The 17,500-nt window shown below is 39.1% G+C and overlaps 4 protein-coding genes and 1 pseudogene across 6 annotated transcripts in view; 1 reads left to right on the forward strand and 4 right to left on the reverse strand.

The window, feature by feature from the left end:
* Positions 1-161, reverse strand: part of LOC110048655 (small cysteine-rich protein 6-like) — a 9,667-nt gene extending 9,506 nt beyond the window's left edge. For both annotated transcript variants that reach the window (XM_089298840.1, XM_089298839.1), the window contains exon 1: positions 1-161. This exon is cut by the window's left edge and continues 15 nt beyond it. The gene's annotated coding sequence lies outside the window, so the exon portion shown is untranslated.
* Positions 162-3,232: 3,071 nt separating this feature from the next.
* LOC149106931 (uncharacterized) lies at positions 3,233-5,680 on the forward strand (annotated as a pseudogene). Its single transcript, XR_016209608.1, has 2 exons — positions 3,233-5,508; positions 5,622-5,680. The product of XR_016209608.1 is annotated as an uncharacterized LOC149106931 (transcript).
* A 379-nt stretch (positions 5,681-6,059) lies between these two features.
* On the reverse strand, positions 6,060-7,032 carry LOC149106932 (uncharacterized). Its single transcript, XM_089297403.1, has 2 exons — positions 6,881-7,032; positions 6,060-6,584 (listed from the first exon to the last, which is right to left on the reverse strand). The coding sequence occupies exons 1-2, from the start codon at positions 6,935-6,937 to the stop codon at positions 6,060-6,062; spliced, it is 582 nt and encodes a 193-aa protein (XP_089153529.1). The 5' UTR covers positions 6,938-7,032.
* A 349-nt stretch (positions 7,033-7,381) lies between these two features.
* On the reverse strand, positions 7,382-8,333 carry LOC149106933 (uncharacterized). The gene is made up of 3 exons (XM_089297404.1): positions 8,318-8,333; positions 7,849-8,017; positions 7,382-7,546 (listed from the first exon to the last, which is right to left on the reverse strand). Exons 1-3 carry the CDS (start codon positions 8,331-8,333, stop codon positions 7,393-7,395), a joined length of 339 nt encoding a protein of 112 aa, XP_089153530.1. The 3' UTR covers positions 7,382-7,392.
* Positions 8,334-8,378: 45 nt separating this feature from the next.
* LOC110048703 (uncharacterized) lies at positions 8,379-15,279 on the reverse strand. Its single transcript, XM_089297405.1, has 6 exons — positions 15,231-15,279; positions 14,519-14,621; positions 10,467-10,614; positions 9,582-9,988; positions 9,025-9,120; positions 8,379-8,652 (listed from the first exon to the last, which is right to left on the reverse strand). The coding sequence occupies exons 1-6, from the start codon at positions 15,277-15,279 to the stop codon at positions 8,379-8,381; spliced, it is 1,077 nt and encodes a 358-aa protein (XP_089153531.1).
* Between the last annotated feature and the right edge of the window lie 2,221 nt (positions 15,280-17,500).

The raw sequence follows: 17,500 nt of genomic DNA on the forward strand, positions 1-17,500 counted from the left end.
TACTCTTTTCCCCACTTTCAGGTCTCTCTATGGATCTCTTGAATCCTAACCAATCATTACCTTCTCCATCCTTGAACAGTAAAAGAAAAGAACGAAACAAGGTCAGAAAGCAGAAATACAAACTCAAGAAAAAACAACAATAGGGCAAGAAAAAACCGAATAAAATTCCACTTAATTTCAAGCCCAAGTGTGCCAGAGCTTGGAAATGGAAGACACTCAAATCATCATTCCTTCCAACCAAACAGAAAAGATTACTTTTTAAAGTTAACAGTTTAATTGCCTTAAAGGAACAGAATTCAGCTTTCATTTATAAACTCCAATGTGATATCCATACCCAGTATTGCAAAGATCGTAACCCTGTCATCTCCACCTCTACGAAATCATCATCATCATCATCATCACCATCATCATCATTATTGATTCATTTATCATCCAACATTCAAAACGAAATCAATTTCTTAAAGATCACAATACATCACTTCAAAAAAGAATCATGGACATCAAACTTTCTCAACGTGCTTTTCACTCAAACAGAATTTCTTTCCTCAAAAACTACCACAAAGGACACAGACTACGGATACAACTCAACAAGGCTAACGCAATCTACAGAAAATTCATCAACCTCTTCAACTCAAGATTCAACCTCTTCTTTACTAATGTAGCTAACCTCATAGATCTGGATCTTCAACTTCAACTTACTGAACTAATTAAGAAAGAAAAGGACAAACTGTCATCGACAAACAAAATTCACAATGTCACCACAACGTCTTTACCACCAGAAACCATCTCATTACTTAATAAGAGCATCAATTTTACTCCTATTACCTCCACTTCAAGTACCTCTTCACTAGCCCGCACTGTATTCTCCGAAGTCAACACCACTCTCACGAAATTATTCACTTGGGGCTTTTTTTTGGCGAGATCTTTGTACAATATACAGACACAATTACAATTACAACAATTTTACTAACATGGTGCCACCAATTCAAGTGGTGAGATTCCACTGCCACTGGAAACTCATGCATGTACAATCCTGGCCAAAACACCTTGCACTTTTGCCAACATATGGTCTTTCTGTTCACCCACCTCCCCTCTCCCTCCCCCTTCCACCCCCAACACAATGCTGAGTTGATCCATCCAAATTGACCCACTATTCCAACATTGTTTTGTGGGGGGAGAGGGTCTCGAAAATTGAAAATGATCTCCCACTTCATGTCACTTCAAAATCATGTGGCACAGTTGGTATTTTGTCAAGTGTCCATAGGAATTTTGGCCAGGAGTGTATGTGACATACAACATTTCTGACGTCCATGCCTCTAGGAGCTGTATTATGACAAGTTTCTTTTCAAATCTGCATGTTAGTATGCTTGTCTTTAAGAAAATAATCGTATGTAGAAAAAGTTGTCGAGTAGAGTTAGGCTTCTCCCCTTGTCTACTTTCTTTTGAAAATGGACTTGTCGAGAAAAGTTTGTTGTGCATGAGGCTTCTCTTATGCAGGCTTGTGTTTCTTATAGGAAATAGTCTTGTGGAGAAAAGGAGACTTGAAGAAGTGGGTGGGTACTCTGGGATAGGCTTACATCTAAAAGTTTATGGTGTATTCTTCATAACTGTAACCCGAACCACAGGCGGCCCAAGCTCTCAATGTTATCCTTTTTTTTTTTTTTCCTTTTTATGCGAACGTTCAGGCTAACGTGACATATGGCATGTACTATTACATAACGACCGAATTTGACCACGCGAAACATGACTCCCGCCTTGCAGCATATGGAGGTGTTGTGTTTCAACGGTTTGAATTTATAAAGGTTTGTATGGGAATGCAACGGCTTTGCTTGAAAAGCCAATTATTCTTATATTTTGTGAATAAAATCGACTTACCCTGTTGCTGTGTTGTATTCTTTGTTGTTTGCCAGCTCCTCGGGTCGATCTAACGCGATTTCGGCGAGTTATCGTTCTGTGGGTTTCCACTACTAAAAGAAAGACAAGGCCGGACACTGATTTCCGGAGTGCCCGCCGCTCGAAGCGAATAAATCCACTGAAAATAACCCTGCCGGCTCAATTCCTCCGTAGAATCGAAGAAGAGATGTTGAAGTTCCATGTCAGTTCACTCGCTACGCGATTCCGTCCACAACGCCTTCGCTACGAAACATTTATTTCCAGATTGCTTCGCTCGCAAAGTCGAAAACAGCCGTGTCACAAAAGTTAGGACACTTTTGCGGTTCGCATAGTACGTTGGGTGACTAAACTAAGCCCGACCGGGGGTAGTCAGCAACGATTTGTCAACACGCAAACCAAAATGCTCCCCGGGTACCCTCGTGATTTATTTGACAAACCCACCAAGACGCGCATTGTTACCACCGACCAATCGAAATCAAGTCGAGTGGTGTTTACAAATGAAAGATCTCACAAAGTCAGAGGAAACCCATTGCATCCAGTCGGCAATTCTTCAGCTTATTCTTTTCAGTATTCTTAGAAAAATCTTATTTCTAAACGTCATGTGGTAGTAGAAAGTTTTAGTTCTTCTTGTTCATGATGTAAGTACATTGATTTCAGTTTTTTTTTGTGCTTTTGAACGCGTAATTTTGACTTTCGCAAAAATTCGCACATGTTTTTCGCACCTCACGATTTTGCTCGATTGTAATGGTTTCGAATTTTTCTGGTGCCATTTTCAGGATTCAATTGAATGGCGATCAGCAAGAAATCTTGAAGTTTGCCGCCGAAGGCCATAACCTTCTGATCACAGGTCAAGCTGGAGCGGGGAAGAGTGAGGTTGTCAAGCGAATAATAGCGACACTCAATGCACGGGGAAGAATTGTGGGTATAGTCTGCTCTAGTGGTATTTCTTGCCAAGTGTATGATCGTGGAATTGCATCGACAGTTCACTCGTTCTACAGTCTTATGACTGCTGATTTGCCATGGCGTCAACTGATCGACCGTTCTATCGCCAACTCTGTAGTTTGCGATCGCGTTAGGGCTATCGACGTGATAATTTGGGACGAGGCAAGCATGTCTAGCCAGAGGATGTTTGAACTTGTGAACTGCCTTCACCACGAACTCGAAGATGATCAGGTAAGTCGTACCCTACCATTCGCTGGAAAACAGCTTATCCTTGTAGGAGAATTCCTGCAGTTGCAGCCCGTCCCTAACATATTTGATGAAGGGTGTTACATGTTCGAGTCACCCTTGTTTGATTTGGCGATTAGCCATCGCTTTGCATTAACTAAGGTGATGCGCCAATCTGAAAACGACAAACATTTCCTAAATGCTCTTGCTGAGATAAGGCTGGGTCGGTGTTCAAAAGATTCTGAGGAATATATTTGTTCCTTGAAGAGAAATTTGTCTGCAGACGTAGAGGAAAGTACCACGCACATATTTTTCCGCAAAATACCAGTGACACTGATGAATAGAAAGGAACTTGACAAATTACCAGGAGAACTTCTGGTCTACAATGCATCATTTGAAAATGACAATTCCAGGAGCATGAGCTGGCCAGGGGTGGAAGTATTGCAACTGAAGCGAGGATGTAAGGTTATGCTGGTGTGGAACTTGTCAGAAAACCTAAAGAATGGAAGTGTGGGTGTTTTTACTGGTGCTCGGGGTGACGATCTTTTGGTTTTCTTTGAGGATGTTGGTGTGGTGGAGATTTCCCGGCAGACATGGATCAAGAGAAACTTGACAGGGCAAAAAATGGGAGGCGTCACACAGTTTCCCCTTGTTTTAGCTTATGCCGTTACCTGCCATAAGTCTCAAGGGCTAACTCTTGCTTCTGCCATTGTCCACTGCTCACGAGAGTATGTTTCCGGTTTAATTTATGTTGCTATTTCAAGAGTAAAATCTCCTGAACATATCCAGATTCTAGATTTTAGTCCTCGGCAGCTGTTAAGACCACCAAGAAGAGCAGTAGAAATTTGCTCCTCGCAACATCTCGATGCCCCAGTCGCGGACATGTCATGTTGCCGAAACAAAAAATGTCAATTCTGATATTTTTCATTCCGTTAAAGATCGATATCACGAGTATGGAGAAGACGATGATCCTTTCTCTTTTCCTTCAGAACTGCTGGATGGTCCTGCAAGAGCGTCATTTGAAGACGATGAGGTGGCAATTCCGATGGAATTGATGGAAGTGTACCGCCAGCTGTTGACACACGAGTCTATTCTCGCAACTCCCCCTCAAGAAGTTATGACGAGCATCCTGAATTTATTGCCATCCATGAAATCAAATGCTGTCTCCACCTTTTGGGAAGAGAAGAACAATGCAATTGATTGCTTGCTAAGTGAAAGCTCTTTAGAAAAGGTGAAATGCTTCGCGAAGCTAGTTTGGTTCCATTATTACCTAATGGTAGAAAACCACGTGGTCGAAAATCCAGACGAGATTTTAGTTGAAATTGGCCGTCAAGGGTTTACCGCAGTGACGTCCAGTCTGCATAAGTTTTTTATCGGTATTGATTTTTCACGGTACGTTTGTGCTTTATTTGATGCAACGGCAAGCACGCCACCACAAAGGGCTGTGGCAGTTCAGCTGGCAACTTCGGTGTACCGGATATTTTTGGAACAGTTGGTTTCTGTTGTAAAACAGCAACGACAGGAGGAAACCATCGATTTTGATGTTGATCAAATGAGTGGAGTAGGTAGATCAAAAGTACGGCATGTTGGTAGTTGGGCTGTGAGGAAGGTTCTGAATCGTTACAGAAAATACATTCAAGGAAATGTGTTTACGAAGTGCAGTTCCACTCTGGCCAGAGTTGAAACCCAGCAGATAGCTTGCCAATTACTTGAAGAGAACGTCATACGACCGTACTCAGAACTGGAAGAAAATTCAATGTTTCCTGACACGCTAGAAGTGACCGAAGGGAGACAGTACCGTGAAAGAGGACTGCTTCACATTTCAGACCAGGCGTACATTTTCTTTATGGAACTAGAGAAAAGGAGAGTGAAATTACTAAATTTACACATTTTGAAAAGTGCACGGGAAGAAATGGTGGAAATGGCCATGGCTGAATTGAAAGGCGATCATGAGTTGAAGACGAGCTGGATACAGTGCTTTGAAAATGAGGATACCTGTAAATACAAGGTAATAATTTGATTTCTTTATGGTATTAAAGTATATTCGTCCACAAAAAGAAAAAAAAAAAATTTGCCCGAAAATAATAGCACGTGTACGGTTTAGCACGTGTAGCTTCATGAACGGTAGATAAAGACTGGAAACTAATAATAAACTAAGATGGCGACTCCCTTTTATTGGTGATCCGTAATATATAAATTACGAAATCCTTTAAATGGAGGTACTGAAATTATTTATTTTAAATAAAGGCAATCTTTTTTGTTGTCAACAGGAACTTATTGAGAAGTTTCTGTCAGACATATTGCTGTACTATGTAAACATGGGGGCATGTCAGTTCCTGAGAGATTTTCCTGAGAGAATGCCAAGTGAGGAAGAGTGCGGAACTACGGAAACGAGTTTTGCAAAAGCAAAAGAGGAACAAAGAGAAAAGTGACAGTGTATCATTCCAGGTACTTCTTGAATTAGCAATTTGCTAATTTGTTACTCGAACAAACTTAATTTATTTTTTAAAAATAAATATTATTGTTTTATAGGGTTGTTCTATCTTTTTTTCTTCTTATAGGAAATTCTCCGAGACCGAAGCGACAACAAGAAAGTTTCTCATGGTCGTCTTGTTGCCTTTGTTAACCAGCACCAAGGCACTGCTCCACTGAGTCGTGTGTACAGCAAATCACAGTTGGTTGCACTTTGTGAAGCGTATAATGTCAGGGTTTCTGCAAGCTCAACAAAGACAGTTATTGGTGAAGCCCTGCTGAATGCTATTACACAGCACATATTTGTTCCATTTACATCTCCGGTGGATGACAGAATTTTTCAGGTAGCAGAAAGATCAGAATCTGACGATGGACACATCAGAATCCGTTTATCAAGAGGTAAATGTAATGACATTAATTTAAATGGTAATGGTTCTTTTAATACTACTGACTGCAAGTTAAGTACTTTATGAGCATAAAATACTAGCCAGTCTAAACTGAAAAATGCAAAAACCAAGTAAAGAAAGTCACTTTAGAGTCTTTTTTCGATTCATTCCTTCAATCGATGGCCTTATGTACACATTGGTGCTGTTACAAGATGCATTGCTCTTTGTACTAATGGTTGTTTGGCCCAGTCTGATGGAGTTCTGCTGCAAGAAGGTGGGATTATCATTCTGGCCATTGCATGAACGTATCTGGCAGAAATGATTCTCCACACAGTCTTGATTTACAATCGCAGGTTTAATTACTGTGACGGGGAATCTAGTCATCTTGTAATGGACCAGAGACTGGAATCCAAGGCACATTGATTGCAGATCAAACCACAACTTAGAAGAGATGAAGCTCTTGCTGCTTCCTTCAGTTTCATTGGCCCAGTGGCACATCCAGTTATAGAACTTGTTTAGCTTGTGAAGTCTTAGGTCCTCAGATGAATTGATGTAAAGCCTATCATTAAATAAGCTGACAATTTCGCTTGTGTGCTGAAGAAGCTCTATGACAGCATCCAAATCATCGCCATCATTTCCAATCTTTTTCAGGTGTTCCTGGTACTTCTGCAGAACACAGAGAAAGTGGAAATACAATGAGTTAAGCATGTGTTGATGGAAGGTAATAAGAATTTTTAAATTGCTGGAAACCATTTCTGTGGCAAAAAACAACAAATTTAAAAATTGTCTTTGGGTTTTTATATCAAGTTCTGATGAATTAAAAAAAAAAAAATTGTTTAATAATAGCAGAAAGTGATGCATACCTGACAGATATATTTACCAGTACTAACTAATTGTTTTCGTAAGAAACAATATAATCTTATAGGCATATAATCAAACACGCATCACAACAAAATAATCACCTGCATTAGAAACAACATCTTGGCATCTATCATATCTTCAGCAAGTTTGTTTCTCATTATACTGGCTGAATCAAGGTCTAAGTGTTGGATGGTCAATTTCTCATGTAGTGGGAGTGAGAAGCTCTGCTGGTCCCAGTCAAAGGCACTTCTGAAATGCTTCCAGGTGACTGACTTTCCACCAATTTTGAGGCACCTGGGGTTCCCATTCTTATTGCTCTTGTAGATGTTATTCCTGAGTTTCTTTATGTTATGCTGTTGAATATATGATATTTTTGTTAGCCCCCAAAAAATTACTGGTGATAGCTGCTTTAATAGGTCTTGAGAGATTTTTTATCAAAACATGTTTATCTTAACTAGAAGACTTAATTATTGTACCAGGTGAATGATGGAAGTAAATAGAAAGGATTTAAATCCTCTTCTCAGTTTTCTCAATTCTCGATTCATGTTTCAGAAACCCGGATAAGCTCTGGCCTGGTGGGCCACTAATGGCTCATATGCAGACTTAACCTTTTTTAACTTACCTTTGGATCCATGATAAATATCATAGGACAACCAGTGTAAATGTTTGATGTTACAAACTTGTTATCACCAGGGTCCTTGTTCTTAAAATGTAATTTGATGAACTGCCTGTTACAATCTGCACCATCCAGCACACACCAGTATATCCTATATTAAAAAAGAGGCTGATAACTATCATGAATTCAACTATAATATTTAACCCTCTACAGTCTTTTAACCATTACCCGTACTTATCTTTCAACATAGTTTTCCCCCATCAGGTGAAAGTTCTAAGTTGAACTTTGAAAAGTCTGACCATACACAAACATTCAACAAGCTAGATACAACCAACTAAACATGTGTGCAGACACATGTTTTAACCTAAGAAGTCCACATTCTGTTGCTGTATACTAATTGTCTCCATTTGTCTGGAAGTATACAGCTAAATGAAAAGTAACTGACTCACTTACTCAAATCCAATTTCTAACATCTTTAGGACTCCTTCCCAGAACAGATGGTACAGATCACTGGGTGTGCAGTTTGCTGATGGCCATTGTGCAATGGGAAACCTGAAGCCACCGTCACTCAGGAAAACAAACTGTAACACATGCGTTGCAAGTTCTGGTTCACTGCCCTCACCTATAAATCACGTTAAAGTTTAAAACCATTGAGAATATATTTTATATTATTCAACATAATTTAAGGGTAAAAATACTGTTTTAATTGAAGGTCAGAGAGATTTTAATACAGGGCTTACTATATTAGCCTAGGTATATCTTTCTTAGTTAAGCAGAAATACAAGTTTTGGAAATTTCATGAAAAAATTGGAAATTCAACATTACAAATGTGCTATACAAATTTGTAAAATTTTAAAGAAAATCATTGATTATCGAATTCTGTAAATAATATGCCATTTACATGTGTTTGAAGAGCAAGTACCTGACAAAGTTCTCATGAGATCATGACCTTTCCCTAGGACAACAAATTAAAGCCTACAAGCTTATGCTTGCCACCTACGGAGGTCATCTCTAGGTTCTCCTAAAGAAAGATTTGAAAGGAAAGATGAGATTTCTTCACCCAACTTATTGTAATTTAAACGATATGTCAATTGCATTGATTTGCTTTTTAATGTTACCTGGATCTTCATCTCATCAATTGCAAAACCACCCATGTAATCTCCTGGCTTCAAACCATTTTCTTGGGCAGCATTTCTGCACCACATAAGTACTTCCTCGTTCCAACCTGGAGTCTCTTTAACTTTGTTCTTATAACTTCTATAGTCATAGAGCAGAGTGAAATTTCAAATGTTATGTTCCTCCAAATAGTAATTAAAGAATTTCATTGTGAATTTAAATTGTATAATTACAGTCAGGGGAGGAATTATCAGTTAATTAATTACAAAATACACCTAACATATCGGACTGATTGTATGATGCTCATTCCTGAAGTTGCTAAGTGTATTTGCTTTCACAATTAGTTTTGGAGTACTCATGAGTAGTCAAGGTATTTTTGATTGCATGGAAATTGTGTACGGTTGGTCTGAACCCCTTTGAGTACTTCAATGAAGCCTTACCAAAAGAGGCACTCAATCACTTGTGTGATCAAAGCAATCAATTCAACAGGTACAATTATTATGTGTTCCTCACCTTATTCTCCTATTGCTAGGTAGAATAATGAACTGTCGGAGGGGGTCTAGCACATGTGGGTTTTTGCAATAAAGATCCAGGCATAATCTCATGATCCTGCAAATATATAATACAAAATGAACATAAATAATCAATTAGTGACAGATTTACAACAATGAATTTGTTGATTTCAGGTAGAACCATCTTTCAGTCATTTAAGTAAGCTGTAGTGAGTTTTACCACTTCATACTTGCCAATGTGGTTACTTATATCCAGTAATCTTTTACTGGATATAAAATTACTTTTCCACAAATTACATATTACATAGAAATTACTTTTCCACAAGTCAGAAAAGTGACCTCCCAAACTAAGTACTTTTGTAAAGGGGTCCTAAGTACTACCTTGTTATTGTAGCACGTGTAAGGATATCTCTTCAGGATAAACAAAGTGCTTATGTGTAGAGGGAATTGTGGAAGTGGAAGAGGGGGGGGGGGGGTAAGGGGAAAGGGGTTTTGGTTTTAAGAGGTTGGCATGACTAACATGGAATTGTTCTATATTATATATTTCAGTTTACATACTTTGGATGCCATCGGTACGCATTTTTACTTTTACATCCTAGAAGATTCTGTTGCTGCTCCCATAGGCTAGCCATACTGTCAGGAACATTATCACCCACTCCATCAAACATCTTAGCAAAATCTGCATGGTCATCATGTTCCATCTCAATGCACTCGGCCTCGAACTTTTCTCTCCAGTATCGTTCTCTTTTTTCTGCATTTAACCTTGCTTGCCTCTCCAATTTTAGTTGCTCGGTAACTTCTTCCTTAGAGAGGAAGCGCTTGTTGGTGAAAGGGCTGATCACCCCATTTGTTTCTAGTTTTCTTTTCCGTATTTTTTTTTTCCAAATAGTGTAGGTTTTTGCAATTGTAGCAGCACTGCCCTGCCCTTGAAAGTATAGAACAGTTCGCCGAAAAAGCCCTGCGTTCTACAGTTTCTGTTGTTCTGTTTGTAGACAAATCAAAGAAAATACCACTTTCATGGGGGATCATGGTATGTAGAACCTCTCCATCTGTGATTGGCACTCCACAGCATAAGGTCGAGGCATCTATGAAGGCTAAAACTGATTCGATCCGTTTCGTTATAGGAGATTGCTCAAGATATTCTAACTGAAGGACCGTTGTAAGATCGATTTGACATCCATGGGATGTAAGTACGATGGAGTAAGATTCAACTTCTTCAGCAAATTTCACCTCTGTCACCACTCTCTGTTTGCGGAATGACCAGTGTTCATATCTTGCGAAGGTGAAGTGTCCTCCCTGATCACTCACCACATGCCACCCGGTTTTTTGCGAGATCTGTTGGATTTCATCTATTGAATCATTTAAACTTGTTGATGATTTTCGCGTAAGACCTAGGTAATAGTTTTGTCTTCCTTTTCGCGAACCACGTTTGACGACCCTTACTCTATCACCCCAGATCTGTTTAATTAAAACGCCGAACAAACACAAACTTGCCGGACAGGCAAAGTTTTCCTTTATCCTTTCTCCTTCAGCTAGGATTTCCCGGACTGCTACCAGTTTACCCTCGCAGTGTTCGAAGTTTGATAACAACCTACAAAATATATGAACGGTTAACGTCTCAATCTACATCGAGATGGGGATAAATGTTGGTGTCGAGCGTTGAGTATACTGCAAAACCTACCATGTTTTCCATTTCCACGATGAAGAAGTCATCGTTATGGCGTAGATCACTTTTTAGTGCAGAGTGCACTATTGGGATGGTTATGGGAGCTGCCTGCCGCTAAGGAACTAAATCGCTAAGTCGCTATGGCGCTATTGCGCTATGGCTCTATGGCCCTATGGCGCTAAGGTGTAAACTTTAATGTTTGTTTAATTAATTAATTTCAATTAATTAATTAGTCTAGAGGCAAGGAATTATTGGGGGTAGGGTGGGAAAGGTACATGTGTACTCTACGTAAAACACATTCCATCGCCGTCACTTAGCTTTGAACATCGCAAAGCTATATATTTGTTTCAGGTAACCCCTTGCTCTCCTTGTGGTACCATTCTCCTTAGAACAAAACCAATTTGTCCTAAACGCATGCGTAGATTAGTTAGCGTTCGTGGCTTCTATATTAGGTGAAGGACACATTGCATACGGAATCACGCACAAATGTTGAATGGTTTTCCTTAACTTAGAGCTCAACATGTAAGACGCATGCGTTCTAGCATCGTTAGTGTTATACACTATCTTTCCACGCGGTATTTTATATATCATGTCATGTGACCAAGGACGGCAGTTATTTTTCAGGTAGCACCAATTGTCCCTTTTTATTGCAAAAGTGAAACGTTACTGTGGCTGCGTAGCTTTTAGAATTACACACAGGTCGGTTCAACAAATATCATCTGCTGTTTTCGATCTACAATAGTGTGCTTGTCAGGGTTCAAATGTATTGTTTCTCCTTAGCGGCTTGTTTATTTCTTGCCTTAATTGTGTCCGTAAGAGAGATCAAAAAGTTCCCAAGTTAGTGGCTTTAATACTCCGCAAATTGTAAATTTGTAACAAAAGAAACCAGGAAAATGCTCAAATATTGCTGCAGACGCCGTGGCACCTGATGAAAGCGCAAATTAATTTAATCATTCTTTGAGGAGACTCATTCATATCGGCCAAGTAGCGCTGTTTATCTTCAATACTTTTCGTTGAAATGCTTCTCAGCCATCAATATCGTTGTGAGTTAATTTTGAATTGTTTTATTGTTAACAACAAAGGTAGCAACAGAAAAAGAAAGTGATATTCCGTGACTATCTGATAATTAAATTAGTTCTTGTTCATCCGTAAAAATTTGCATTTTTAGTAAAACAACATCGTTTCTGTTCCGTTTCTTCATCACTACATAAGATATTTAACTTTCTTTCATTTATCTCCAAAAAACAAGGACATCTTCCGTATGTTTTGGAGAAAACAAGGGTTTCATATTACATGCCTTTGCGAGGAAAACAAAAGTATCAAGTTACAAAGTTGGCGTGAAGAGCTAAATTGTCACGTTTGCTGCTTCAGCGTATTATTGAATTTAAAATGAACGAAAATCAACGTAAACACCAGTAGTAATTAATTTGTCCGTAATTTTTGGACCTTGAATGAAAATACAACCTTGAAACATACACACTGCAAAGGGGAAAAGCCGTAGCAGACTACCAAGCTAGACACAAACCGGAAGTGAACCAAGCAGGGGTGAGTACTTATGGGACTACTGTACCAGAGCTATCAATTGCGCTCTGCACTATCTGAGATTGTCTCGCTAGTTTGGCATAGAAGCTGAGATAGATTAGCACACTACTCAGGGAAATTAGGTTTTACGTTTGAAATTTTGTAAACACGACTCGACTTGATTTTGATTGGTCGGTGGTAACAATGCGCGTCTTGGTGGGTTTGTCAAATAAATCACGAGGGTACCCGGGGAGCATTTTGGTTTGCGTGTTGACAAATCGTTGCTGACTACCCCCGGTCGGGCTTAGTTTAGTCACCCAACGTACTATGCGAACCGCAAAAGTGTCCTAACTTTTGTGACACGGCTGTTTTCGACTTTGCGAGCGAAGCAATCTGGAAATAAATGTTTCGTAGCGAAGGCGTTGTGGACGGAATCGCGTAGCGAGTGAACTGACATGGAACTTCAACATCTCTTCTTCGATTCTACGGAGGAATTGAGCCGGCAGGGTTATTTTCAGTGGATTTATTCGCTTCGAGCGGCGGGCACTCCGGAAATCAGTGTCCGGCCTTGTCTTTCTTTTAGTAGTGGAAACCCACAGAACGATAACTCGCCGAAATCGCGTTAGATCGACCCGAGGAGCTGGCAAACAACAAAGAATACAACACAGCAACAGGGTAAGTCGATTTTATTCACAAAATATAAGAATAATTGGCTTTTCAAGCAAAGCCGTTGCATTCCCATACAAACCTTTATAAATTCAAACCGTTGAAACACAACACCTCCATATGCTGCAAGGCGGGAGTCATGTTTCGCGTGGTCAAATTCGGTCGTTATGTAATAGTACATGCCATATGTCACGTTAGCCTGAACGTTCGCATAAAAAGGAAAAAAAAAAAAAAAAAAAAAAGGATAACATTGAGAGCTTGGGCCGCCTGTGCCCGAACATTTTAAGTTGCCTTGTAGATCCTAGCCAATAATACAATTCACTAAAACTGTAAGCAGTGACTAAAGCATGATCCGGTTACAAGAAGTCTTGGTAGGTCTCTACACGCGTTTTCTTTGAGTTCTGATCGGCTCCTTGTGATGATAACTGTTCTGATTGACCATTGTGGTTACTTTGGTTTTTCGACGCTCATTCGAAAAGCGCTCTAACAGTAGTAATCTTGCTCTTAGATAACAAAAACAGACCAGTTCAATCAGCTATTCTTAGCACCCTCTTTCTCTTGTCAGTCTGATTTTTCGCAAAATATTCAACAGCACGTGCGCCAGTTTTGCAGCTTTTGAGGTCGATTTAAACACGGTATCAGGGCTGCCATTAAGGGTAGCCGGAACAAGGGATTTCCCTCATCTCACCCGCAATTCCTTCTAATTAGCTATTCTTACGGGCAAGAACCCTCTTTCTCTTGTCTACTTGATTTTTAACAACATATTTTACGGCACGCCAGTCCCTTCGTTCTAGTGCTCCATTAGATTTTGAAATACAGTTCTCACAGTCCCTTTTTCCTGGAAATCGTCTTTGTCTGACAAAGGAACTAAGGTGCTTAAAAACCGCCTCCTTCCCTTCTTCTGTCCATGAAACACGGGGAACTGACTCTGCAAAACAACAGAGCTTAAGAGTCGTAACTAAATTTGGATAACGACTTGTTAAACCAAAACCAATAAAGTAGTATGAGTGCAAAAAGTTGATATTTTGACATCATTTCAAAATGTTAAGTACCAAATCATGCGAACTTAGCTAATTTGGCCAAGATACGTGTGGGTTGGAAATCCCTGTGACGTCCCTGTGGTCAGCGCTGTGAGATTTTACAAAATTTCGAATTACCCAAACCCTTTCCTTCAAATTGAAAACAGTGATATTCCTTTGTATTCCCCGACAAATTCCCCTGGTTAATAATAAAGTTACTGACTGACTGACTGACTGACTGACTGGTTGTAAAAGGCGTCAAGAGCTTTAGAACTTCCCACAATCACGTCACAAATTCTGTACACAGGCTAAGTGAGTTCTACATAAGCGTAATATTGAGTTACACGGAGGATTTAAACCAATAGAAAAGTGTTGGGATGAAGTTGACTTGGTTGAATTTTTTTCGTGATTATTGTAGGGAAAAACCTTTTGCTCTGGTTTGCTTCAAACGAAATAAGTTAGTGAAAAGTGCATGGCTCCTATCAAAAGCATTAGTAATACAAAAGAAAATAATTTTGGTTTATGTTGAAACTTCTTAGCGCTTCGTTAAAACTGTAATTTATCATTTTCTGGGAGTTAAAAGTAAGCTCCTAACTCCTTTTGTAAACATTTTGTATACTTACTCTTTGACTTTGGCATTCCCCGGTCTGCATTTTCTTTGTCTGGGATTTTGCGACTGACGCGTTTTTTTCGAAGGGTTTGACTTCTTTCCTGGCACTTTGAGTGCTAAACAAGTAAAAACATAGTTAAGTCTGAGAATGTTGGCTTTCAACTCGCTCTTTGACTCTGGCTTGGCACAGTCTGTACTTTCTTTGTCTGGGTTTTGGTGACTTTTGACTTTTTTGTAGGGGGGGGGGGGTTGGGGGCGAGGAAGGGGTAGACTTCTCTACAGGCATTTTGAACAGAATACAATGCGTACATGCAAGTCGTCCCTCATAAATTATCTTTGGTTTTGTCAGAAATACGCATACAGAGCTCACAATGGGGCCGACTTACATGTACTGGCTGTTTCTGTATAAGCTGTTGTCAGCACAACTTGGGTCATAATTATTCGCAACCACTGCAAACTATGTTGTTGGCACATTATTACTTAAATGACGTTTATGTTACAGGGTGTATTAGCATGTTGCTCACGTTTCTGTTTACCTGAGGTGCATTTAGATAAACAGTTGAAGCCCTATAAGGACGGAGGGGCATTGCTGTTCTTGACTTTTTTATAAAGCTGCAGGGCTTGTTAACAAATGTTTTTTATTTCCTTTGTTTGCTGTGACAGGACCAGGCATAAATTGAATGCTAGTGGTTAAGAACCTGAAATGTTCTTTCCTTTACACTAACCATCAATAACACTGTCGTCATTTAAGTCATCACTAAGTTCACTCTCCATATCTGAGAGATATGAACCTGCAAGATCTGAAAAAGGTATATGAAACTAAGTTTATTGATGACCCTTTTCTGCTGTAAATTTAAGGGACTAAATGTTATTGAATGCCATATGGGTGACAAGGCCCCGCCAAATAAAAATTATCAGATTCAACAAAACATAAAAGTTACAGTTCACAACATAAAAATAACAATAAAATGATGTTTTAAAAGTATTTTGCCCATATTATTGACAAGTTGTCATTAGCATAACAATGACCTTAAAATAGAAGACTAAGAGATAGAAGTTAGTGATCGGCGTTCAGACAAACACATATTATGTGATTCTTTCAATATACAGAACGGCAAAAATTACGCCATGTTCTCAATATATGAATACTACTTTCATATGCAAAATAACATTAACATATATATACGCTCTTTCTCGCCGATGTTCAGCGGCGAGGTAATTCTGTCTGTATAATAAGGAACCAAAATCTCGCCGATGTTCAACGGCGAGGTAGTTCTGTCTGTATAAGAAAGCAACCAAAATCTCGCCGATGTTCAGATGTCTGTATAATAAGGAACCAAAATCTCGCCGATGTTCAGCGGCGAAGTATTTCTGTCTGTATAATAGGAACCAAAATCTCGCCGATGTTCAGCGGCGAGGCAATTCTGTCTGTAGAATAAGGAACCAAAATCTCGCCGATGTTCAGCGGCGAGGTAATTCTATCTGTATAATAGGAACCAAAATCTCGCCGATGTTCAGCGGCGAGATTATCTTGTCTTTTATCAAGGGGACGGAAATCTCGCCGAAGATCAGTGGCGAGGTAATTATAATGGTAATTGCACAAGGGACACAGGCAGCCCAGACCTTGAATATGCTTAATAAGTGACGTTTCAGGTCTTGGTTAACAGCGCTTAATTTTTTTTTTTTTTTTTTTTTATCTATTCAATATACCTTCGCGTGCCACAAAGTAACCCCGACTGCTGAACATCGCACCTCAACGCACTTTCATGATTTGTTAGGAAAATTAAGCATTACAGATGTAAAGCGAAATGAAGTAAAGTAAAGTAAAGTAAAGTAAAGCAGCGGAAAGTAAAACCAATTTAAATACTAGACTAAATTTGCTGCTTTGGTCTGCTAAAATAATGGACTCGCGGCCATCTCGCTAGACAACCGACTGGAATGATATTCCATCGAACATTATGCATGCACCCTCATTAAGCAGATTTAAATCCTAGCTATCAGATCATCTGTGTCAATTTTAACTCAGGTGTAACTCGTGAGTGACATGTATGCAATTTAATTAGGTTAGCTTTGGGCCGTATTTAAATCTTATTTCATAATTTTTAGTGTCAATTTTAGTATGCAATTTAATTAGGCTAGTTTTGGGCCGCACTTAAATTTAGAGTTTTATTTCTTAATTTTTTAGAATGTTTAATATCGGAGAATATTCTTTGTATAGCAATTTAGTTTCCTTAAACTAACTCAAAAGTGGTCGCGAGTACTATGAATTTACCTGACGACTAAAAATGTAATGAAATTAATTCGGATTATTAGGAAATTTTAAAAACGATTTGTGCATTTTCGTTTACGTCATTACTACTGTGTCTAGGAATGTTCACTAAATTTAAGGGACTAAATGTTATTGAATGCCATATGGGTGACAAGGCCCCGCCAAATAAAAATTATCAGATTCAACAAAACATAAAAGTTACAGTTCACAACATAAAAATAACAATAAAATGATGTTTTAAAAGTATTTTGCCCATATTATTGACAAGTTGTCATTAGCATAACAATGACCTTAAAATAGAAGACTAAGAGATAGAAGTTAGTGATCGGCGTTCAGACAAACACATATTATGTGATTCTTTCAATATACAGAACGGCAAAAATTACGCCATGTTCTCAATATATGAATACTACTTTCATATGCAAAATAACATTAACATATATATACGCTCTTTCTCGCCGATGTTCAGCGGCGAGGTAATTCTGTCTGTATAATAAGGAACCAAAATCTCGCCGATGTTCAACGGCGAGGTAGTTCTGTCTGTATAAGAAAGCAACCAAAATCTCGCCGATGTTCAGCGGCGAGGTAATTCTGTCAGTATAAGAAAGCAACCAAAATCTCGCCGATGTTCAGCGGCGAGGTAATTCTTTCTGTATAATAAAGGAACCAAAATCTCGCCGATGTTCAACGGCGAGGTAATTCTGTCTGTATGATAGGAACCAAAAT

This window comes from Orbicella faveolata, unplaced genomic scaffold, assembly GCF_042242905.1.
Source record: "Orbicella faveolata isolate gen_17 unplaced genomic scaffold, um_ofav_v1 contig_3, whole genome shotgun sequence".
Classification (NCBI taxonomy): Eukaryota; Metazoa; Cnidaria; class Anthozoa; order Scleractinia; family Merulinidae; genus Orbicella; species Orbicella faveolata.

Excerpts from the sequence above, each read along its gene's own strand:
- LOC149106933 (XM_089297404.1), bottom strand. Across the intron at positions 7,547-7,848 it reads ATGTTAGAAATTGGATTTGA|GATATACTGGTGTGTGCTGG; the intron begins GTAAGTGAGTCA and ends TTTTTAATATAG.
- LOC149106932 (XM_089297403.1), bottom strand. The coding sequence starts at position 6,937 with ATGAGAAACAAACTTGCTGAAGATATGATAGATGCCAAGATGTTGTTT. Across the intron at positions 6,585-6,880 it reads AGATGTTGTTTCTAATGCAG|AAGTACCAGGAACACCTGAA; the intron begins GTGATTATTTTG and ends TGTGTTCTGCAG.
- LOC110048703 (XM_089297405.1), bottom strand. The coding sequence starts at position 15,279 with ATGGAGAGTGAACTTAGTGATGACTTAAATGACGACAGTGTTATTGAT. Across the intron at positions 9,121-9,581 it reads GCGTACCGATGGCATCCAAA|GATCATGAGATTATGCCTGG; the intron begins GTATGTAAACTG and ends ATATATTTGCAG. Across the intron at positions 8,653-9,024 it reads CCTAGCAATAGGAGAATAAG|AAGTTATAAGAACAAAGTTA; the intron begins GTGAGGAACACA and ends CTATGACTATAG.